General features: G+C 36.0%; 3 protein-coding genes across 3 annotated transcripts in view; 1 reads left to right on the forward strand and 2 right to left on the reverse strand.

Moving 5' to 3' along the window:
• Positions 1–14,602, reverse strand: part of TLR6 (toll like receptor 6) — a 20,409-nt gene extending 5,807 nt beyond the window's left edge. Inside the window, exon 1 of the mRNA XM_039226969.1 lies at positions 14,540–14,602. The gene's annotated coding sequence lies outside the window, so the exon portion shown is untranslated. The remainder of the gene's footprint in view (positions 1–14,539) is intronic.
• Positions 1–14,608, reverse strand: part of TLR1 (toll like receptor 1) — a 47,663-nt gene extending 33,055 nt beyond the window's left edge. Inside the window, exon 1 of the mRNA XM_039226970.1 lies at positions 14,540–14,608. The gene's annotated coding sequence lies outside the window, so the exon portion shown is untranslated. The remainder of the gene's footprint in view (positions 1–14,539) is intronic.
• Positions 9,549–9,985, forward strand: LOC120228519 (28S ribosomal protein S36, mitochondrial-like). Its single transcript, XM_039226972.1, has one exon. It carries the CDS (start codon positions 9,549–9,551, stop codon positions 9,858–9,860), a length of 312 nt encoding a protein of 103 aa, XP_039082903.1. The 3' UTR covers positions 9,861–9,985.
• Positions 14,609–18,919: the final 4,311 nt, after the last annotated feature.

Here is an 18,919-nt window from a genome sequence, read left to right on the forward strand (position 1 = left end):
AAAAAAAAAAAAAAAGAAAGAAAGAAACCTAAATGTAAAATGTAAAACTAGAAAGCTTCTAGGGGAAAATATAGGGGAAAATTTAGGTAATCCTGGGTTTGGAGATTACTTTTTAGATACAACAACAAAAGCACAATCCATCAAAGAAAATACTGTTAAATTGGACTTCATTAAAATTAAAATTTTCTACTTTGCTAAAGACACTATTAAGGCAATGAAAAAACAAGTCACTGATTAGGAGAAAATATTTACACAACACATATCTGATAAAAGACTTGTGTCCAAAACATACAATAAACTCTTAAATTCAGCAATAAGAAAATAACACAATTTAAAAATGGACAAAAGATCTGAACAGAGACCTCACCAAATAGCAAATAATCATATGAAAAGATACTCGATCTCATACGTCATCAGAGAATTGCAAATTGAAACAATGAGATACCATTACACTCCTGTTAAAATGGCCCAAATCCTGAAACAACACCAAATATTGGTGAGGGTATGGAGCAGTAGGGACTTTCATTCATTTTTGGTGGGAATTCAAAATAGTACAGACATTTTGGAAGACAGTCTTATAGTTTTTTACAGAGATAAATATACTCTTACTATACTATCTGGCAATTACAAGCCTAGGTATTTACCCAAATGAATTGAAAATCTAGTCCACAGGAAAAGTTTGCATGTAGATTACAGCAGGTTTATTCGTAACTCCCCAGAACTAAAAGCAGCAAGAGTCCTTCAGCAGGTTGAAAGGTAAACAAACTGCTGTAGATCCAAACAATGGAATGTTATTCAGTGCTGAAAAGAAATAAGCAATCAAGCCACAAAGAGTCATGGAGGCACCAGAATGCATATTTCTAAGTAAAAGAACCAAATCTGAAAAGGCTATGTGCTGTAAAATTCCAGCTCTATGACATTCATAAAAAGGCAAAACCAAAGATAAAAAGATCGGTGGTTTCTAGGGTTTCAGAGAGGGAGGGATGAATAACAGGGCACAGAGGATTTTTAGGGCAGTAAAACTGTTCCTTCCATATGATATTGTAATTGTGGATATATGACCTTATGCATTTTTCAAAGCCCACAGAACTATACATCACAAAGGCTGAATCCAAATGTAAATTATGGACTTTAGTTAATAATAATATATCACTTATATAACATATGACACTAATGCAAAATACTGTAATAGGAAAAACTGTGTCTAGTGGAGAAGGGGCACATGAGAACTTTCTGGACTATTTACTCAATTTTTCTGTAAAACTAAAACTGCTCTAAAAATTAGAGTCTATTAATTTAAAATAGAAGTATATAGAAATGCAACAAAATTTCTGTATATTAATTTTGTATCCTGTGACTTTACTGAATTCATTTATCAATTCTAGTAGATTTTGTTGTTATTGTTGACCTCTTTAGGGTTTTCTATACATAGTACCATGTCAGGTGCAAATAGTGAAAACTGTACTTCTTTCTTGCCAATTTGGATGCATTTTATTTCTTTTTCCTGTCTGATTGCTGTGGCTAGGACTTCCAGTACCATGTTGAATAAAAGTGGTGACAGTGGACAGTCTTGCCTTGTTTCTGATCTTAGAGGAAAAGCTCTCTGTTTTTCACCATTATGATGTTAGCTGTGTATTTTCATATAAGGCCTTTATTATGTTGAGATATATTCTCTGTAAACCTAATTGATGATAGTTTTCACCATGAATGGATGTTATACTTTGTCAATGCTGTTTCTGCATCTATTGAGATGATCATATGGTTTTATCCTTACTCTTGTTGATGTAATGTATCACATTGATTGGTTTGCAAATACCGAACCACCTTTAATCCCTGGAATAAATCCCATTTGATAGTGGTGAGTGATTTTTTTTCAGTGTATTATTGGATTCACTTTGCTAATATTTTGTTGAGGATTTTTGCATCTATGTTCATCAGAGATAATTGGCTTAAAGTTCTCTCTCTCTCTCTTTGAGTGTCTTTATCTGGCTTTGATAACAAGGTAACATTGGTCTCATAGAATGAATTTGGAAATTTTTCTTTCTCTTCTATTTTTTAGAATACTTTGACAAGACTAGATATTAACTCTTCTTTAATGTTTGGTAGAATTCATCTGTGAAGCCACCTGGTCTTGGACTTTTGTTTGCTTGGAGTTTTTTTATTACTAATCCAATTTTATTACTAATCATCAGTCTGTTCACATTTTCTTCTTCCTGGTTCTGTTTCAGAAGGGTACAAATGGATTTTATCCATTTCTTCTATGTTGTACAATTGGAAATTAAGAATGTCAATACAGTTATAGTTGCACCAAAAATAATAAAATACTTAGGAATAAACTTAACCAAGAAGGTGAAAGATCTGTACTCCAAAAACTATAACACTGATGGAAGAAAGTGAAGATGACACACAAAAAATTAAAAGATATCCCATGCTTAGTGACTGGAAGAATCTGTTTGTTAAAATGTCCATACTACCGAAGGCAATCTACAAGTTTAATGCAATATGCCAACATCGTTTTTCACAGAACTAGAACAAACAATGTGAAAATTTGTATGGAACAACAAAAGACCCTGACTAGCCAAAGAAATCTTGGGAAAGAAGAACAAAGCAAAGGTATCACAGTCTTAGGTTTCAAGATACACTGCAAAGCTATAGTAATAAAAAAATGATATTGGCACAATAATAGACACATAGATCAACAGAGCAGAATAGAGATCCCAGAAATAAACCCACATTTACATGGCCCATTCATCTACAATAAAAAAGGCAAGAATATACAATGAGGAAAAGACAGTCTCTGCAGCAAATGGTGTTGGGAAAACTGGAAAACTCCTTACACCAAACATAAAAATAAAGTCAAAAGGGATTTGAAAAACTGGATAAAAAAGGAGAAAAAGTTAATAGAAATGGTTTCCGAAGAAGCACAGGTATTGACTTCCTAGACAAAGACTTTAAATCAACTCTCTTAAAAGCTAACTCCATGACTATGGTCTCTTTTCAGAGGATACTTTATTCTCTTTTAAAGGGCAATCCTTTTATCCCTCCAAAATGTTATATCGCTCCATTTGATAATCTAAAATTGTACAAAAGGGCAATCAAGGAGCTATTCCCAGAAACTACAAGACATTCTCAAGAATCTACACCAGTATTCAATTTGGCACTAAACTCTGTCATCTGCTGCAACCAGTGACTTCTCATGGGTAAAGGGTTAACAAACCCATTTATCTCTTTCTCCAGTGACTAATCTTACCTAGGATTAACTTTCTAGCTCTTTTCTGAAAACCTGAAATGTAGAATGTCCACTGTGTTATCAAAAAACATTACTTTTAGGTAAAAATGACTCCTGAATGGTAAATAGCATCCATGTTAAAAGGACTGTGTACGAACTATAAGTACAAAAGTAGGAAGCCTGTGTTATATTTCCTCTCCTATATCTTTCTGATAAAAATGGACCAAGTGTGGTCTATTGGGGCTGTGAGTCTGAATGATTAGGTGAGCCTGAGAAAAACTCGTGGTGGTCATTGTGAAGCCATGCCCAACATTGGCCAGACTTTCAGATTCTCAACTCAATTTGGTCAAGGCAACATTATATAACAGGAACGGAGCAGAAGGTGGGTGACAGGTTGGAAAGCCAATCTACCTGTGGCTTGATGGCTAAATCTCTGTGGCACATGATAGGGTAAATCCTTTTGTGAGGGTGAAGATTGGAATAAGGCCAAGTTTGTGTTACAAGGAAGAACCACCTACTTCCTCCACCTCAATGATTTGACCTCACCAAAACAAGTTGTGGCTGGGCTGGCAGAGATGATACCGCTGTTCATGGAGCCATTTGAGAAGATATGATTAATATAGTTCAAACTGGGCATTTCTGACTAGTGGGAGGGGTGGAAGCAGGCACACTAGCCCACAGATCCCATGCTTGTGACTGACACAAAGGGGTGGGGCTATAATCATGCAAAAGGGCAAGCAAGAAGCTAGTCTCAGAAACTAAGACATACACTCATGAGTCTACATCATTCCAGCTCTGATCCGCATGGAAAAGAATTTATGAGATCCTGCAGGGAACAAAAGCTAGCAGATATATGGGGATCCACAGCTGCCTAACTCCCAAAACAGTATCCTAAAAGCAGCAATGGCAGCTGTGATGGCCTCTAGGCAGCAACCTGCACCTATACTAGAGTGCCCATGACCACACCTGTCTAGAAACCACCTACAAGTAGATGTTAGAAGTAGTCTTACAGACCAGGAAGAGGTAGATGAGATCAAATATATACTCTACTCTTTGTGGTCATAGAAAGGTTTTTTTTTTTTAGTCACAGGATCTCATTCTTTGACACAATTCCCATAAAAATGGGTATGTGTTTTTCCAACTCACATTAGACCAAAAGTAATAAATTGAGAGAGACAGGATTTGGCATTAGATAATCTGAAAACATCAAGTTCCTACAGCAGACACACTGATAAAATAGGAAAAGATAGAGAAATATTAAAAAGTACAATGAAGAAGTCAGAAGGCATGTAAATTTGAAGCTGCTGTATATAAGAGATAACAGCTTTTCCAGAGCCCAGAACATCTCACTGTACCATGACAAATTATAGACAATGATATTCATGACACTGGTGCTGAGTGAATGAGAAAAGATAAACCTGTCTGAAGGGTGGAGGCAGGTGCTTGAACCCACAGACCCCTTACTTGCAACTGATACAAAAGGATGGAATGTGAGGTTCACTCTACCCCATTCAGGAGCTGATCTGCATAAGTAAACATCTAGAAGTTCCCCAGAGACAAGAGCAGACAACATTTCTTAAATAGGGCCTTGTGTAGCAGAAATAATTGAAAGCAGATTTTGATTACTTGTTATTCAGCCTTATTAACAAAAAGATCCACTGTTCATCATCTAAGGGTATATTTGAAATAGTAAAATAGTTAAGAGATAAGTCAGGTTTCAATTAGCCATTCTTTGAAAAAGTAAAACTCTTCTGGGTTGGAGAATTTCATTACAAAATGGCATATGGTTAAAAGTCCCTCACTTCTTCTCTTCTAGAACCTCTCCCCAAACACCCAGCAAAACACCCATGAAAACAGAAACTTTTAAAAACTTAGCTTGCCACCAAAAAACAAAGAAGGGTAGAAAATTAATGGAGGGGTCCAAAAGCAGCTACATTTATGAGAGGTATCAGGAACATATTAAGGGAAACATGGCATACTCTACATTTGTCTCAGGAAAATAAACTCCTTAACAAAGGGTAGGAAGGAATTTTATTCCTCTCTCTGTTTGCATATCTCTGTTTGCAGACGTATGATCTTTCATGTAGAGAGCCTGAAAGATTTCATTTAAAAAAAAAAAACAAAAATTCAGTGAAGTTGCAGGATACAAAACCAACATACAAACAGTTGCATACCTATGCATTAACAACAAACTATCTGAAAAAGAAAACAATCCCATTTAGAAATGCATCAAAAAGAATAAAATACCTAGGAATAAATTCAACCAAGGAGGTGAAAGACCTGTATACTGAAAACTATAAAATTTTGATAAAAGAAGCTCAAGAAGACACAAATAAATAGAAAGATATCCCATATTTATGGATCAGAATTGTTAATTTCTTAATATTGCTAAATTATTAAAATGTACACACTACCCAAAGCTATCTATAGATTCAGTGCAATCTCCAATGGCAAAATTCCAATGGCATTTTTGACAAAAGTAGAAAAAAATAATTCTAAAATTCATATGAAATTACAAAAGACTCCAACTAGCCAGAGCAATCCTAAGATGGAACAAAGCTAGAGGCGTCACACTTCCTCATTTCAAACTATACTACAAAGCTATACTAATCAAAACAGTATGGCCTTGTATGTTAATAGCATAAAAACAGACACATAGTATGGAAAAGAATCAAGAGCCTAGAAATAAACCCATGCATATACAGTCAACCAATATTTGACAAGGGTGTTAAAAATACTTGATAAGGAAAGTGTAGTCTCTTTAGTGAATGGTGTTGGGAAAACTGAAAATGCACATGCAAAAGAAGTGGACCTCTTACTCCACTTACAAAAAATTATTGCAAGTGGATTAAAGACTTAGCTATAAGACTTGAAATCACAAAACTCCTAAAAGGAAACATGGAGAGAAATCTCCCTGACATTGGTGTTGGCAATAAATTTTCGGATCTGACACCAAAAACACAGGCAACAAAAACAAAAATAAACAAATGAGACTACATCAAACTAAAAAGCAAATAGACATCAAAAGAAACAGCAACAAAATGCAAAACCAGCTAAAAAATTGGAAGAAAATATTTATAAGTATATTTATCTGATAAGGGATTAATATCCAAAATATATAAGGAACTCATATAACTCCATAGCTAATAATAATAATAAATTTTAAAAAATAATTTGGTTAAAAATGGACAAAACACCTGAACAGACATTTTCTAAAGAAGAGATACAAAATAGCCAACTAGTATATCAGAAGATGCTCAATGTCACTGATCATCAGGAAAATGGAAATCAAAACCACCATGGACAATCACCTCACATTTGTTTGAACGGATATTATCAAAAAGACAAAAGATAACCTTCGGTGACAAATATGTTGAGAAAACGGACCCCCTGTGAACCACTGGTGGGAATGTAAATTGGTGTAGCCATTGCGGAAAACAGTAAGGCGTTTCCTCAAAAACTTAAAAATAGAATTGCCATATGATCCAGCAATCCCACATATGGGCATATATCTGAAGACAATGAAATCACTGTCACAAAAATCATGCATCCTATATTCATTGCAGCATCATTCACAATAGCCAAGGCATGGAAACAACATAGGTGTCCATTGACAGATGAATAGATAAAGAAAATGTGAGATAGAGATAGATATAATGGAATATTGGTTAGCCCTTAAAATAAGGATATTCTCCCATTTGTGACAACATGGATAGACCTTAAGGACATGAGGCTAAGTGAAATAAAGTCAGAGAAAAATAAATACCGTATGATCTCACTTATATGTAGAATCTAAAAAAGCCAAACAGATAGAAACAGATAGTAGAAAGGGGTTGCCAAGGTCTGGGAGACAGGGGAAATGAGATGTTGGTCAAAGGGTACAAACTTCCAGATATAAGATGAATGAGTTCTGAGGATCTAATGTGCAGCCTGGTGATTATAGTTAACAGTAGGGTATTATGTACTTGAGAGTTTCTAAGAGAGTTTCTAAAACCAAAAATAAAAGATCATTGTATGAGGTGACAGATGTGTTAACTAATGTTATGTTGACCATTTTGAGACATATACATACATACATATATACATACATACATACATATATATACACACACACACATATATAATCATAATATATGATTATCACATTGCAGACCTTAAACTTATAGTGTTATGTGTTATTGATATCTCAATAAAACTGGGGAAAAAGAGGCAGGGAGGGATTTGAGGGTGCATATTACATTCTGAGATGTGTAAGTCATACAATACTTGTAAAGAGGTTTAAGATAAGAACACTAGGTGGCTGTATTCATCAGGAATTACAGTTTTTATATATAATTCTCCATTAGGTCAAAGTATCAGACACTTGGGCAATGAGGATAAAAGAGACTACTACTTCATACGGGTTAAAACAAACAGCCCACAATGAAAATATAACAGATAAGAATACTTACTCAGTGAATAACTGGATCAAAATTTACAAAGTAATAATGCTAAAAACACAGAGATGTTTGAAGGTGAAAACATGTAATGCATTTCTTTGGGTTACAATTAGATCAAACAGCATAAGATAAACATAGGAAGATTTGAATGAAATAATAAAGGATTTAATAGAGACTTAGACCCTATAAAAAAAAGAATATTTTATATCTAAATCCCCAGGTTTCATGCAGCATTTACTAATATTGATTCTTAAGTCAAATAAATTTTTTAATAAACACCCCAAAGCAGAAATTGTCAAAGTCATTTTGAAGGAGAGGCAGAGTAAGCAGGGGACGGGCAGAAAGAGAGGAAAGAGAGAATCTCAAACAGTCTCCACACTGTCAGCACAGAGCTTCGTGTGGGGCTAGAACCCACAAACCATGAGATCATGACCTGAGCTGAAACCAAGAGTCAGACACTTAACTGACTGAGCCACTCAGGCATCCCCAAAATAAACCTTTTAAACCACTTTTTAAATGTCCTAAACATTTTCTGGATCAAAAAAAAAATTATGTTTTCAATTGCAAACATTAAAAATTGAGTCAACAGGGTGATATGCACATACTCTAATCTCCTCCTCTGCTCTAAATCCCCAGAATGATGGTGGAAAAAATACACACACATAGAAAGAAAAGAAAGGAAGAAAAGTCTTTGGGGGACCTGAAGACAAGAAAAGTCTCTGAAATCCACAAGCAGACTGGACTATGATAGAGGACTAGCTTCCAAAAGATACTAACCTCCTAATCCCAGAACTTGTGAATATTCTATTACATGGAAAAAGGGAACTCAAGTTGAAGATTGAATTAAATTTATTAATCTGCTGATCTTAAAGTAAGAGGGTTATCCTGGATTATTCAGGTGGCATCAGTGTAGTCACAAGTGTCCTTAAAAACTGAACAGGGAGGCAGAAGAAGAGGTCAGAGTGATATGATGTAAGAAGAAATTGAGTTGCCCTGAGGAAGGTGCCATGAGCCAAGAAATGCAGACAGCATTCAGTAGCTCAAAAAAGGAAGTAAATACGTTCTTTTCTAGAGCCTCCATAAGAAATGTAATCTTGTCAACATCTTTACGTAAGACCAAAAACTTACGTTGGAGTACTAACTTATAGAGCTGTAAGGTAATAAATCTGTTTTTTGGCCACTAGGTTTGTGGTAATTTGCTATAGCAGCAATTTAAAATTAATATAGACTACTTTGGTTCACCCTCTTGATAAATAGGCTGTGAAAACAGATCAACAAGCAGTTTGATATGGAGCCTCAACCACATTTTAGGTTCCACAATATAAAAGCCCATGGCACTTACAAAGCAAACACCATAATAGAAAGGAATCAAACTCAAGATATAAGAGAGGTTAACACCCAAGGAAACAGATAAAAGAGCATAATTGCCATTGATAATAGATATCCTCAGAGAGAGATAAGAATTCTTAAAAAAAGAATGGAGTAGGAATCATGGAAATTAAAACTTAATAATTAAAATGGAAGCCTCATTATATGAGTTGAATTGCAGTGTGGCAATGCTGATGTGAGAATTAGTGAGATAGAACATCCAGAGAGGAATTTTCCCAGAACACAGCACAAGAAGCATAAGAGATGGAATATGAAAGAAATACTAAAAGACATGGAAGACAGATCCACCATCTAAATTACCAGAGGATAGAGTATCCTCTGAAAAATAAGCTGATAACTTTATCACCCCATCCCCCAAAAAGCAATAACAGGGATGTGAGAAGGAATATTTTGCAAGGAAAGTAGGAAAATTTATTGCTAAATTCCAATAAGTATTGATGACAAAAATTTCAATAACAATCTAGAACTAAAAATGCCAACAATTGGGGGTCATGATGGGCAGCAAGATGGCGTCTGCCAGCAGGGTCGTTCAGGTAGTCAAGCCACATACTCCATTAATAAGGTTCCCTGACAGAAGAGACAATCCTAAACCCAATGTATCAGAAGTTTTGAGATCAGCAAGACTACCATCTCACTCTTCTTCAATTTCACAGCATTCTAAGGGAAGTAAATCACCAGATTTGCTGATGCATCAGGGTCCACCAGACACTGCAGAAATTATAAAAACATTACCTCAGAAATACAGAAGGAAGCTTGTGTCTCAAGAAGAAATTGAATATATCCAACGTGGAGGTCCAGAGTAATCACTGACAATGTGGCTGCTGTTTGTCATCAGACAAAAGAATAGTCTTTACAATAAAGGACTTCCAAACTGGCACATGAGAAATTATACATTAAACAACTTGAATAAATACTCTTAAAAAAAAAAGAAATAGAACATTTAGATGGACACTTATATCTCCTAATATATATATGTTGGTCGGCTTCTTTACAAGCTTACCTAATTGTTTATATACTTATTAAAGTATACATTTAAAAAAAAAAAATGCCAACAATTGCAAGGGAATTAGTGGACAGTGGGGGAGAGGAAGAGAGTGAACTAAAAGCATGTTATGATCCTTGCCTGACTGAGGAGAATCTATAGATAGAGACCAGTTAATTCAAGAAAAATATAAGTTTAAGTATGTATATTATAAAATTAAGAGTAATTATTGGAAAATACAATTAAAAGAGGTAAACTCCAATCATTTGAGGGTGGTGAGAAGCTTAGAATAAAGAAACCCTAATCCATCTAGCTCTATACTGAAGGAATAGCACATTATGATTAATTAATATGTTTCTAATAAGTAAGAATGGCATATTATTAGAAAATCTATGACAATAATATATCAATAGATAAAAGGAGAACAGATGAGCATCTCCATGGATATTAAAAATTCACTTTTTAAATTTAGCATTCATCTTTGACCAAATATATAACTTTAATTAAAGTAGATACTGAAAAGATACTTTGAGGGGTGCCTGGGTGGCTCAGTGGGTTAAGCATCTGACTTCAGCTCAAATAATGATCTAGGGGTTTGTGAGTTTGGGGTTCTCCCTTGGGCTCTGTGCTGACATCTCAGAACCTGGAGCCTGCTCTGGATTCTGTGTCTCCCTCTCTCTTTGTCCCTCCCCGACTCACATTAGGTCTCTCTCTCTCTCTCAAAAATAAACATTAAAAAAAATCAAAAAGAAAAAATGGGGAGGGCACCTGGGTGGCTCAGTTGGTTGAGCATCTAACTTTGTCTCAGGTCATGATTTCAGGGTTCATGAATTTGAGCCCCGCATAGGGCTCTGTGCTGACAGCTCAGAGCCTGGAACCTGCTTGGGATTCTGTGTCTCCCTCACTCTCTGCCCCTGGCCCACTCATGCTCTTCTGTCTCTCTCTTATTCTCTCTTGAATAAATAAACAAACAAACAAATAAATAAAAAGATAATTTAAAGCTTGATGAAAAATATATTAAGTATTTAACTTAAAGGCATTTCTGTTACATTCAATGTCAAAGATGGCCACTGCTATTTAACACTGTTCTAGAGGTTGTAGTCATTGCAATTAAGGTGAGAGGGGAATGAGAGACAGAAATATGGAATGCAGAAAATAGAAATATCACTCTTTTTAGATTATGTGATAGTCTATAAAATCCAAGAGAAGTAATTAAAAAACTGTTGAACCAGTAAAAGAGTATGATAAAGCAGCCAGTACAAAATAAGATATTTTTTGAAAAAGAAATCTAATTGTCTAAAAATAGTGAGTTGTCAAATAAATTATGACTATCTCCATATAACTAAATATGACTACGTGGCCTTTAAAAATAATGAAAACCTAATTCCATGGGAAATTGCTTACTATCTTTATGTAAGTAACATAAAGTTTATTTTTTTTAATGTGTAGCAATAAATATGTATAGATATATGTGGGAAAATTAAGATACATACCAAGATATTAATAGTAATTATCTCTACATGGTAAAATTATAAAGGGATTTTATTTTCCTCTTAGCTGTTACTTGTATTTTTCAAATTTTCAACAATCAAAATTAAGAACACATTATTTGCTCAGAAAATTTACCAAAAATTAAAAATCAATAGTTAATAATATGAATTATGCCCAATCTCACAAAAAATAAAAATGCAGTCTATGCTTATTGCAGCATTATTTACAAAAGCCAAGATATAGAAGCAACTCAAGCATCCAACCATATGTGAATGGATAAAGAAGATGTGGTATATTTATACAATGGAATGTGACTCAACCATAATTATTACTTGCCACTTGCAACAACACGAATGGACCTATAATGCTCAGTGAAGTAAATCAGACAGGGAAAGTTACATATCATACGATTTCACTTATATGTGGACTCTAAAAAACAAAACAAATGAATAAACAAACAAAAAGCATAAAACAGACCCGTAAATACAGAGAACAAACTGATGGTGGGGGGATGGGCAAAATGGGTGAAGTGGAGTGGGAAGTACAGTCTTCCAGTTAGGGAACGAATAAGTCAAGGTGATAACAGGTACAGCTTAGAAAATATAGTCAATGTTATTATAAAAGGGTTTTACGGTGACAGATGGTAACTACACTTATAGTGAGTATAGCCTAACATTTAGACTTGTTGAATCACTATGTTGTATGCCTAAAACTAATGTAACATTGTATATCAACTATACTTCAATTTTTTAAAATGTACGTTAAAACAAAACAGGATGTAATATCTAGATGAATCATTATCTTGGATTGAATATCAGTTTAGGCAGACCCAGCAAAGAAGTTACTTGAGTAACAAGGGGAGAAAGGATTTTAAGATGGACCCAGTATTAAATTCTATTAAAAAATAATAAATGTTAATTTTTTATAATGTTCTTCGGCCATGTAGGAAAATGTACTTCTTTTAGAGATATAAAATGAAGCATTTACAGATGGAATGTTAGGATGTCTATAATTTAAGATTTTTAACCATAAAAAGATAAAGTGAATCAAATGGGAATTTTTATTTCTTAAAGGTTTAAAAAAGAGGTATTATTATTTTTATCTGCCAAATTTGAAATATTCAAAAATATAACAGCCAGTGTTGGCAAGTGAGACTAAAATAAGAACTCTTGTTTACTACTGGCAGAACTGAAAAATTAGTACAACCTTTCTGAAGGGCGATTTGGTCACATATATAAATTCTTTTAAAACATGCTTACCCTTATTTTAGCAATCCCACTTTTCAGAATTTTCTTCTAAAGGAATTATCAGAAATATACCTAAAAATATTCCTATGAAAACACTCCTCACATGATGAGATATTGAAAAAAAATGATAAAGATTAGTGTAGAAAATGGTTTAACCAATGATTATACCTATAACATGGGATAGCAAGCAGCCTCAAATATTGCACTTTTAAAGTAATATATTATATAAATATAATTTTTATATTTATTTAAATATAAATTATAAATAATATAATGTTAAGTCAGTAAGAGAATACAAAGGTGTACACGTAGGAGGGTCTAATTTTGTAAAATGTGATTAAAACCTGACAAAATACACAAAGCCTAGGGAAAAAGAGGATGGGAAGAAATCTATCAGATGCTAATAATCATTATTTCTGGATCTCTGAATCATAGCTACATTTAATTTTCTTTCTTATACTTTTGTATATATTTGCAAAATTTTTCATTTTGAACTTTTTTAACTCAAAAGATCTGTCTCAAAATATAGCTAATGTAAAAATATTTTCTATTTAAAGAAGCACGCTTATATTATTTGGGATTTCAATATATACACAGAACTTCTTCCACACAACGCTAAGTAGTTGACGCTGTGGATTGGAACCCACCCAGAGGTCCCTCCATGGGGTCTGTATTCAGGGGACTGAAACATAGCCACCACGTAGGAAAGCTGACCAGCTACCCTGAGAGCATCCTGCCCCCCAAACACAAATATTCCTCCAAAGGCATGTATATCCTCCAGTGGCTTCTCATGTATACACTTAGCAAGCCAGCCAGGAGCTTTTCTATTTATGAAAAATAAAGCAGAGGGGAGAAAAGGGAGCAGGAGTTCAGAGAGTTCATCAATTGCTTTAAAAGGAAGTAAAAAAAGAAAATAGGTAAAAGTTTCTTTTTCTTTAATGCATCACATAAAAAGAGAGAGAAAAAAAGACAGATGGAAGATGCTGTGTTTCAAGGGGGAAAAACTATGGTGGATAGGATCTATGAAAATCAGGACTACGAAAAAGACAAGATGAAAAAATATTAAGTGAGGGTAAGTGTGAGTCCATAGTCAAGTTAGCAAATACGCCCGAAAGAAAATACATTATGTGTCAACACTGAGGTAAGAGACCTGGAAGAATTCGGTGCTAGACCCAGTCCTGCCACTTCCTCCATTTAATAAATGTTTATTCAGAGCGCACTACGTGCCATCTAATAAACGTTTGTTCAGAGCTCACTACGGACCAGCACTGTGCCCTGGGGCAGGAGCCAGGGAGAGAACTGAACAGCACTGCTTTCAAAACGCTTCTACATTAGTGACAGAGACCAAGGAACAATTACCGTGCCTTGTGACAGGGGGGATCAAACACCTTTGCCTACTATAAAAATACATAAACTGTGGAGTGGCAGAAACTGCTGCGCATGTTGCTGAGAGCGAGCAAGACAGGTGAAGAGAAACGTAGATGAAAACAGAAGAAATAACATCCTGTTTTTTCCTGACCTATGGCTAGAGTGCTAGTGATTTTTATATCTTTTCGAGGCAGCCATAAAAACACCCTACTTTTTATCCATCTTGTAAACTCCAAGGACCTTCATAACATTTTTAAAAAGACACCTAAAATCAGCTTGCAAAAATTTCAAAGAAACATTTTTTATTACCTGTTTCCTATATAATCATTGGCATTTTCCTGCATATTTGAATTATGCCACAAATTGAAAAAGCCGTAAAAGCCTTCTTACTCACCAAGGTGTTTCCTTCTCAGAAGAGAAAGTAACTTCGAAGTGCTCTGGACGATAAAAGTGCTTGACAAACTGCAAGTCCTTTGTGGAAGTAGCGCGGGGCCATAGAAACGGTTTTCTGCCATCTGTTGGACCTTCCTGGAATTACTTCCCAGACAGGAATTTCCCTTTGAAAAGTTATGTGAAAAGCATGTGGCTCAGCAGGTTTGTTTGAGCTACTGACTGAAACAGTAAGCCAATTTTTAAATTCATATGAGCACGAGGCTTAGGACAACTTCAGTGTGAAGAAAAAATGCTTTTTCTAAGGTAATGTTTATCTGCAAAGTTTCCAGCCAAAACGTTAACTTGTCACCAGAGGAGAAAGTTATTGAACAGGGTCTGTTTTTTGTTATCAGGATATTTAACGTTTCCAAAATTATTGCAACCCACCATTGTCAAGCAATTTTGGAGCAGTGTTTTAGCCGGATGAGATATTCTAAAGCGGAATAAGCTTAGGTCCAAGATTTGTTTTTTTTAAAAAGTTAACTTTCAAGGAAAGCCTGACACAGGACTCAAACTCACAAACTGAGATCATGTACTGAGCTGAAGTCAAGAGTCAGATGCTTAACCAACTGAGCCACCCAGGCACCCCCAACATTTTCTATTATTAAATGCATTAATTCTTAATTCTAGAATAATAAATACCACTGAGATGCTGCAGGACTAAAAATCAATTTTCTAAAGGCCATTTAGAATAAAGTTTTAAAATTTTTTAAATGTTTTATTTATTTCTGAGAGAGAAAGAGAGACAGCGTGAGCAGGAGAGGGTCAGAGAGAGAGGGAGATACAGAATCTGAAACAGGCTCCAGGCTTTAGCTGGCAGTCAGCACCGACCCAGACAGGGCCCGAATCCACGAACCATGAGATCATGACCTGAGCTGAAGTCGGACGCTTAACCGACTGAGTCATCCAGGCGCCCCTAGAATAATTTTAGACCAATCAACCAAGGTTAATACGAAAAGGTGTCTGGTTAACCAGATACTTCAGGCAGCCAGGATATTCAATTCCCGAGACTTTCCACTTAATCAAGACTCTGTAAAGAACTGAACATATGAGTTAAATAGTCATTCTATAATCACTGTCTGGCATTACCTCACCTATACAGAAAACAAATTAAGATCCTACGGTCTGACCCATAACAAAGTGAGACATTTGAATAAGAATCACTTCTGCTTTTGCGAGGAAGGAAAGCACAGCTTCTAACTATTCATCCTTACTCATCAAACAAAACAGGAAGTCTTCTCCGGTCTGGGAAGGGTCAGCAAGGAGTGGATGGGTCTCTGATGGACCAGCCCAAGGAAACAGCTGGGAGTAGCGGGTATCTGTGACACTGGAAACCAGCTTTGTGCAACAGGCAGAGGAGAAAGGGGCCAGCTGGGGTTTTGAGGGAGTTTCAAGCAACATTGGACTAAAGCCTTGAAGAAAACATACACACGTATTAATACACACATGTGTGCACACACAGATACATCACTGCAAATTTGTGGTCACGTTGCACAATGACTTAACCAACCCTCGTTAGGACATTTCATAATGCTGCTTTTCGGAAACAAGGACACTATTCTTGTTGAGGCTGTTGTAATTCTGAGAAAGTCTTTAAGGAGATGGATGACAAAACCCACAGAAGTCAGGTAATATGGGAGGCAGGATGGTAGAGGAACAGACCGTACTGGGCTGAACACACAATGCCGACTACTAGCTATGTGGTCTTGGGCAAATTACTTAACCTCACAAAGACTCCATTTATTTATCCAAAATGGGAGTAGTTGTGATTTTTAGAGAAGATAATGAATATAAGGTGGCTGAAACAGTGAACACAGAAGAGAAGTTATTATACTAAGGAACTCTGGAATTCTATACAAGCCTTACATTTTTACTTATTGAGAGGAAAACACTTCAGGATATACTATTAAGTGAAGAAAAGCAAGGTGCAGAAGGGTGGTATCATTTTCATAAAATCTGATCTATTTACTTAGGTTATCTCTTTGCCAGGCATTGTTCCGAGTGCTTTACAAATATTAACTCGCTTAGCCCTCATAAAGATGTTGTAAGTACTATCATTATCCTCACTTAAACGGGGGGTGGAGCAATCAGGTAACTGTCCAAAGTTGTGCTGGTCAGTGGTGGGGCCAGGGTTTGAACCCAGATGCAGTCCAGCCCCAGCATCTGTGTGCTTCAGCACTACCCCAGGCTGCCTTCCAAGATACCACCTGTCCTTAAGAGACACACAGAGGAGAGAGAGAGAGAGAGAGAGAGAAGCAGGCTAGAAAATGGGCAGATTGGAGTTTTGCATCAGAAACCAGGAGCCCATGTCAACACCTTGATTTTGGACTTCTGGCCTCCAGAACTGTGAGAGAATGAATCTCTGTTTTAAGCCACCCAGTTTTGCTCCCGCAAATATCATTTGTTATGATAGCCACAGGAAACTAACACAAGGATCTACATACCTATGCTGATATATGCATAAAAATATTTTTTTTTGGAGAGGATACTTAAGAAATTGTTACCTGAGAGCAGAAGAATCAAGGGAGAGCGAGCTTCTTATTTACCACTTATGCTCTTTTGTCCCTTTTGAATTTCTTTTTACTATGTACATGCATTAGTTTTGTTTTTTTAAAAACATAGTGGAATAGGTAAAATAACAGTCTAAGAGTGGCAGATATACTACCTCAATACAGAGAGAAGCAAAACATTATTTTGATGAATTTTACCTTTTACAAAAATGCCTTTCCTTTCCCTGGATAAATCAATCAATGAATACTTGTTTCTACCAACAACTTAAATTTTTTTTAATGCTTATTTATTTTTGAGAGAGAGAGAAACAGAGCGCACACAAGTGTGAGGGGGAGAGGGGCACAGAGAGTGGGGGACAGATGATCCCAAGTGGGCTCTGTGCTGAGAGCAGACAGCCCGATGCCGGGCTCAAACTCATGACCCACGAGATCGTGACCTGAGATGAAGTTGGACACCTAACTGACTGAGCCACCCAGACACCCCCATCAACAGTTTTAAAAACAAGTTACATGAAAATTGTATCATAACATATACAAACCACTAAAAATGAAACTGATAACTTTAATGTTGGTATTAAAATCTAAATAGGCTGAAGTTAAAAAAAGACAAGTCACATTCTAGGAAAATTATTTGCAACACATATAACCACAAAAAAATTAGTATCCAAAATATATAAGGAATTCTTACAAACCAATAGGAAAATGAATAATAAACCCCATGGTGGGAAATTAGCAAAGATATAAACGGATAGTAATAGGAAAGTAAAAAGAAATAGATCAAACATATGGTAAGGAATGCAACCTTATTATAATATGGGAAAAGACAAAACAAGACAACCAGGAGACACCATTATACACACCTCAGATGGACAAACATTCAAACATCTAATACCAAACGTTGGTCAGAACATGAGGAAACAGGAACTCTCATACATGTTCAGAGACTGACTTAAGTGGTCTGGGATGGCACCAAGCATCAGCATTATTTTTGTTTTGTTTTATTTTATTTTTATTTATTTATTTTTTAAATCGTTTATTGTCAAGTTGGTTCCCATATAACACCCAGTGCTCACCCCCACAAGTGCCCTCCTCCATGCCCATCACCCCCCTTCTCCTCCCTCCCCCATCTGCCCTCAGTTTGTTTTCGGCATTCAAGGGTCTCTCATGCTTTGCCTCCCTCCTTCTCCACTATTTTTCCCCTTCTTCTCCCCCACGGTCCTCCGTTAAGTTCCTCCTAATCCTCCTATAAGTGCAAACATGTGGTATCTGTCCTTCTCTGCCTGACTTATTTCAGCATCGGCATTATTTTAAAAGGTCTCCAGGTGATCCAGTTTGGAAGGATCAAACGGCACTCAGATGTAAATATCATTCTAAACACATCGCCCTCTAGTGGTCCCTATTTTCCTCAACTGCACCCCTCACACTTCAGAGCCTGGAGATGATGTAGGTGCCCTTGACACTCACTGCTATTTCCAGATCAGCCTTTGAAACCTACCCGTCCTGGTTGCAATCACCCATAGAGGCCTATCGTTCCTTCATTCATTGAGTATTTCAGCACTGCCCACTGTCCAAGTACAACACCAACCCTGCCATAATTCTAGTGACTTCAATTAGCTACGTAGAGATACTTTCATTACCCCTCTCTTCTTAGTTCTTTGATACTCTCTCTGCTAATGATCTTACACTGCAACCTACCTTGGCCATGCACTTCCTCATTATATCCTAGATATTATTATTTTTTTAAAAAAATTGTTTTATTTCTTTCTGAGAGAGAGAGAGAGAGAGAGAGAGAGGCAGCGTGAACAGGGGAGGGTCAGAGAGAGAGGGAGACA

The sequence above is a fragment of the Hyaena hyaena genome, unplaced genomic scaffold (genome assembly GCF_003009895.1).
Source record: "Hyaena hyaena isolate Hyena2069 unplaced genomic scaffold, ASM300989v1 scaffold_24, whole genome shotgun sequence".
In the NCBI taxonomy this organism is placed as follows: domain Eukaryota; kingdom Metazoa; phylum Chordata; class Mammalia; order Carnivora; family Hyaenidae; genus Hyaena; species Hyaena hyaena.

What these genes read in the sequence shown, in the direction of transcription:
- LOC120228519 (XM_039226972.1), top strand. Translation starts at nt 9,549, where the DNA reads ATGATGGGCAGCAAGATGGCGTCTGCCAGCAGGGTCGTTCAGGTAGTC.